General features: G+C 37.1%; 1 protein-coding gene across 1 annotated transcript in view; it reads right to left on the reverse strand.

Moving 5' to 3' along the window:
* Positions 1-5,140, reverse strand: part of lars2 (leucyl-tRNA synthetase 2, mitochondrial) — a 54,998-nt gene extending 49,858 nt beyond the window's left edge. The window contains exons 1-2 of the mRNA XM_052618954.1: positions 4,972-5,140; positions 339-528 (exon numbers count right to left, since the gene is read on the reverse strand). Of these exons, the coding sequence (XP_052474914.1) occupies positions 339-528; positions 4,972-5,066 (285 nt within the window). The 5' untranslated portion in view covers positions 5,067-5,140. The remainder of the gene's footprint in view (positions 1-338; positions 529-4,971) is intronic.
* Positions 5,141-6,000: the final 860 nt, after the last annotated feature.

A 6,000-nucleotide genomic window follows, 5' to 3' on the forward strand; every position in this document is an offset into this window, starting at 1 on the left:
TGATATGAACCCAACTCAGAAACTTGGTTCTTAATGTGTGGCGGCGTTTGTGTGTCTTCAACTAGTAAATGCAATCTTTCTGGCATGACTTGAGCACACCATTAGTCTCTTTGTTTAAGTGGATTTCACTTAATTCCATGTGTTTGAATGCAAAAGAGAAACGAAGTAAATGTTATTATTTGTTTCCCCTCTTATCAGTTACCTAAAATATTCATACAAGTTTAGATCTCCATGATTAGATAAAAAAAAAAATTGGTTAACATTGTCTGTTGACCGTTAGCTGATGCATTTTGAGCATATTAGCATCCTCTGCTGTGGCTCATGAGTCAGTGAGTTACCTGATCTGCTGCATCTCTCTGCCACTGTTCCTGTATGCGGCCGTGCCACCACTGCTCCACCCGACGCCGCGTCTCCGCCTTATAGTCGCGCTCCCAGACCCCCGATTCACTGAACAGACCACGGACGCTGAGCCTGATCAGACGGGCATCGAGCAGCGGCCTCCGCGACCACACAGAGAGCAGCATGACTCTGAGGAGCATACGGTTAGAGATTCAGCTCAATCAACTAAAGATCATACAGCTGTGCACACACAGTCAAAAAGAGAAGAAGAACAGCATGGAAGGATGATGAATGCCCCTTCATTTGAACTGAGAGGGCAGATATATGGTCTATTGTGTTCAGATGTCTGTTCTGTTAGAGAAACAAACTGATCTGTGCTGTAACTATGGCAATGGGAGATCGTATAAGGTGCAAATAAACCTGTCCCCTTGGAAACAAATGTTTTAACACCTACAAAAGCCTATAAATCGGTCACATTAAACATTGGTATAATCCCAGCACCAGTACAAAGACAAAGCATGTAGGAGGTTTCGCAGAAGGTTTCCAAAAATAAAGAAAAAGAAGAGGTACTTTCCTTTTGATTTTCTCATGACAAATGATTTCGTTATAATTCATTCCAATAAATCTGTGTCGTTTGGGTCCTTCATATAAATGGTTTTAAAAATAAAATAAAATGGCTTCAACAATCCAGGTTTTATATACATGTTTGCTTTTCTTTATTTTCTTTTTTATATTTCAAGGCAAGACACTACATGAATAGAGTCCAAAATCTCACCATACTCACGCAGATGATTAATCACAGTACATTTGTATTACAACGTTTCTGAGATGTTATGTTAAAATATGCAAATGAGGCTTTATCTAATTAAATTTGCACTATAAGTTATTTCTGAAGAACATAATTGGGAACACTGGATGAAGGGTCAAAATTAATACGGGGGCGGGGATGGTATTATATTAAACAATCATGTATCATGATCTTTATTAACGCTCGTCATATAAAATTTGCTCTATTGCTGCTGAATTGGAGATTTCAGGAAGAAAAAAAAGAAGACTGTAACCTGTTTTCTTTCAGAACAGTTGACAGAAAAAATCCACTTTTAATGGTCCAAAAATCTGAAAATGTACCATTTGTTGAAAATGACACTTAACGTTTCGCCTTAAACATTTTTTATCAGATTATCGGTCAATCCTAAAATTACTTTAGGATTATTATATTGTTCCCTTTTTAAATGAACCATTTCAATTAGAGGTAGACCGATATATCGGTCATTTTTTAATATATCGGCCGATATCTGTGTTTAGTAGCGCCAATTTAAAGTCAGGCACGTCGGCAGGCAGCCCCGTGTGTTATTGGTGCGGTGGAAACTACTGCCGCCGCATGTGAAGGACCCCAAGCCAAACTTTTGGAAGATTCAACAACAGTCCTGGGAGATAAAGGTAGTCAGAGAATTTCACTCTGTAAATGGGGTGGAGAAGTTGTCAGCTCTCACAAACTCTGCAGTGTGATTGAGGGCTCAGTTACTCCGCCCCGCTCACAGACAGCACCGCGCTCGGAGAGACAGCCGTCCTGGAGCTGCCCAGAACCGTCAATCACATTTGTTCGGAAGCATGGTTTGATGCAGACGATAGCCAGGTTTCCATCCAACTCATTTGCATTTAGGGATGTCAATATTCGATAATTTCCATGATCGATCGCCTCTTAAATTAACGATCAATTAATAACCTTAATGCTGCAAAACACATCAAAAATTGTACGCAAGTATTATGACCAGTACTTTATTTGATCCTGTTCTGCAAAATATTAGATTTAGAATTTTTGTTTTCGGCTAGGCCTATTTGTTTAAAAAAATCTGGCATTTACAGTGCATTAGATCGTGACAGTGCATGCGTGCTTGCAAATGTTTCCATATTCGCAATGTATCTGAATGTTAAACTATAATATTTTTTTATTTTTTTAATGTAAACTAGACGGAAAAGATCATCCTCTTCACATGAGCAAAAACGTCCTTGGAACAGCAGAGTGGACCGGTATACTACAGTCTATTTAAACTGACCAATGTAACCTTGTAATATGTTTGGTTGACATATTGGTTGATGTAAGTTTGAAATTAGAATGCACTTAAGATGTTCTGTGTCATTTACCCCAAACACAAATGTTGCTGGTTTTTAGTGTGTTTGCAGCACTACTATTATTTCTTGTTATATATATTTCTTTTATTATATATTTATATTTTTCAGTTTACTTTATTTTTATTTTATTTAAATGTATATTTAGGTTTACATTTATGTTCCTACAAACATAAAAAATTCTGTTTGATAAATGCTCTAAAACTTGTATGTAAATGATACATATATTACCTGTTTTATATATTCAATACTTGGTCATTTTATTGATTTGTTTGGTTAACTTTGGATACATTTTTTTATTCTAATACCGTGCAGTGCACAAAATGAAGATTCGAGAGATGGTTCAAGTCAGTGCTCAATAAATGATGAGAAGTTTAGAAATGTTGTGCATCCACTTATTATAAGTGTGACATTTTAGCATACAAATGAAGGGGAAAACTTCAAGATATCGGCCCTAAAAATCGGCAGCACATATCGGCCATCGGCTGACCCTGACCTCTAAACATCGGCATCGGCAATAGAAAAACCCATATCGGTCGATCTCCTTATTTTAATAATAAAAAAACAGCGCTGTTTTAAAACTGAATTGTTCCAAGGCATTTTGGTTTAAATCATTGTATCTTTTATATGCTAGCCTTTTTTTTCTTCATTTTTTTCACCTTAACTGTGTCATGATTTACTACACAGGAATCGTTCAAATGTATTCCTAGTATTAAGGCTGTCAACCCTGAAATTAACTTTTTATAAAGGGGCAATAAAAGATTTTTATTTTTATTTTTTACCTTTATGAGGGCATTTTCTTTTATTAAAATAAATAAATAAATAAATAAAAACACTGCTTATAAAAAAAAAAATGTATAATAACTTTGAAGTAGCCGTAAATAATGCACAAGCTGTAAGCATAAACTTTCTTCTAGGGTAATTTTAATATATCAGACGGGTCTTCATGAAACAGCAGTTCATTATTAGTTTTTCATCCTAACAGTGTCTTTTGTAGCCCAAGACCAGTTTAATCTCTGCCCCTGGTCCCAAAATATATTTAAATGCATTAATGCAGCATTATCTGATGCAAGTTATTAACATTTAATCTGATATTTGGGCATTTTTTCAAGCAGCAGTTGATCAGACGCAGATGAAGAGGCTCTTGAGGAAGAGGAGGTGTTTCTGTCAGCTCACAACACGCAGGGTCTCGTCGCTATGGTTACACACTAGTGATGGGATTTATGGCTCTTTGAGGGGATCCGGATCTTCGCGATCCGTTCCTTTCAAAGAGCCGTTCAAAAGAATGGCTCTTTTGGCTCTTTTTAAATATTTAGTCAGTTTTAAGAAGCCAGCTTGGGAGCATCTCAGTTTATCCTGGAAATAATCACTGGGAGGTATTATGAGGTGAGATTTGTAGTCAAATAATTAAAGCTCAGATATCACACACCAATATCTGAGTTTGAATTATTCTGAAATATTGATTATTACCTCATTTCTCATGTGTCGACTATATTCCATAGGGTTGCACAAATCCCTCTGCTTAGACAGTGACATCATTATTTTGATTTACCTTTAGTACAAAGTGTGTGTGTGTGTGTAAAACTACGTTGACTTATGTTATTCATACAATACCTACTCACAAATAAACATAAAAAACGAAGCCGGCTGCAATGTATTTCTGTGCATTTTACTTTGTGCTTTTACTACAAACACTTCCACACAAGAACATTGTTATCACACAAGAACATTTTGATAGAAAACTATTTTTTTTTTAAGTAGATAAAATTAGAATAAATAAAATGGAAATGTCTACATACTACATACTATTACTACTGTAAACTTTGCAAATAGGACATCAGCCCCTTCAAGTCAATGAACAATAACAAAGTGGGCTGCAATGAATGTCTGTGGAAAACAGCTTTTAGTGAAACATTTCTATACAAGTACAGTATCACAAAAGAACAATTTTAATGATTTTAAAATAAGTTTTAAATGAACACAAAATGCAATGTAAATGCATGCACAACTAATAACTAATATCATCACGCTATAAAGGGTTGGCCTGCGCTGGGTGCGCCCCTCCCCCTATAACTGTTCTGTCTCCTGGAGGAGCTCATTTGTATGAACACGCATAGGAAAAAAGAACGATAGAAAGAACGGCTCCTCTCCAGTCGCGACTCGGCTCCCATCGTTCATGTTTATGAGCCGTTCAAAAGAATCGGTTCGTTCGCGAACGTCACAACTCTATTACACACCTCCCAGTGATGAAGACTCATGCTGATGAAGGCAGCACGATGTTCAGTGTGATAGTGAGATAATGAGTGTTAGGAGAGCCACTGTCAGGTCCAATGCGTTTAGATGTGTAATGTAGCCTCAAGTCGTTCTTCACAACATTATCAATCGGTGTTAATCAGTAATAAAGCCAGTATTTCTAGCAGCACATGATGTGCGAATATAAAGACATCAGATGTCAAATGGTTGCAGCTGAAGAATAGAGAGCATGGATCACATTCTACTTACACGAAAAACAGCTGGACGTATATACAGATGTACTGCGATCCGTTCAGTGTGATCGATATTAAATATCCATTCAGAGCTTCATTCTCGAGCCTCATTAATACGCGAGACGATCAGCATACGACAGATTCACACCGCCACACGGGCGCCGCCATACTGTTCAAATAACTCAAACTTTATTTAAACACCCGCGCCTGAGGAACGAAGCACACACGCACACACACACACACACACAGAAGACTTCAACAGTAATTATATAACCTTAAGCATTCTGGTGTTCTCTTCCAAACATGCTGGAGTTGCTTCCTTTGGCCTCTTATTATTTTTATTTTTGTGAAGAATGTGCTTTTGGACAGTAAACGAATAATTTATTCACGCTCTTAAAGGGACAGTTCACCCAAAAATGTATAATAAAAAAAAAAATCCTCGCTGTGATTACATAGTACATTTGACTTTGAAACTTAATTTGTGACGGTTAAAAACAGTATATGTACAGTATTAATGAAATTCGGATTGATTACAATAACGCCGCCTTCACGCTGGCAGTTGAAATCCGCTCCGAAATCCGCAATACTCCCCCAGTGGACGTCGTACTACATCCGCTGAAAAGCTTCGGAAGCGAGTAGAACAAAAATGGCGGAGAGATTAGAACGATTGATATTGTCTGTATCTGAATGTGCATGTCAGGTCAGCTAAATGTGATATAGTGGTATATAGGACTGCAACAACCCTGCACTCGAGCGAGAGAGACCGAGTGTGTCCGAGAGCGGGGGGCACGATATTTAATTATTCATTTTAATTGTATTAACTGCCCTTATAATGTTAGAAAATCATGAAAATAAAAAAAATAACATGACAACTTATCATTATAAAATCATTATTTATTTTATTAAAAGTTATGAATTCAGGTTTGTTTATCAGTACCATAGCAACTCCAACTTCCGCTGGAATTGTCGGATAGGAACCGTCCGTAGCCTTTCGCAAGAGTTACATTTTTTGAACGCATCCAGATTACCAACGGACACGATGTTT

Source organism: Carassius gibelio, chromosome A16, assembly GCF_023724105.1.
Source record: "Carassius gibelio isolate Cgi1373 ecotype wild population from Czech Republic chromosome A16, carGib1.2-hapl.c, whole genome shotgun sequence".
NCBI classification, from domain to species: domain Eukaryota; kingdom Metazoa; phylum Chordata; class Actinopteri; order Cypriniformes; family Cyprinidae; genus Carassius; species Carassius gibelio.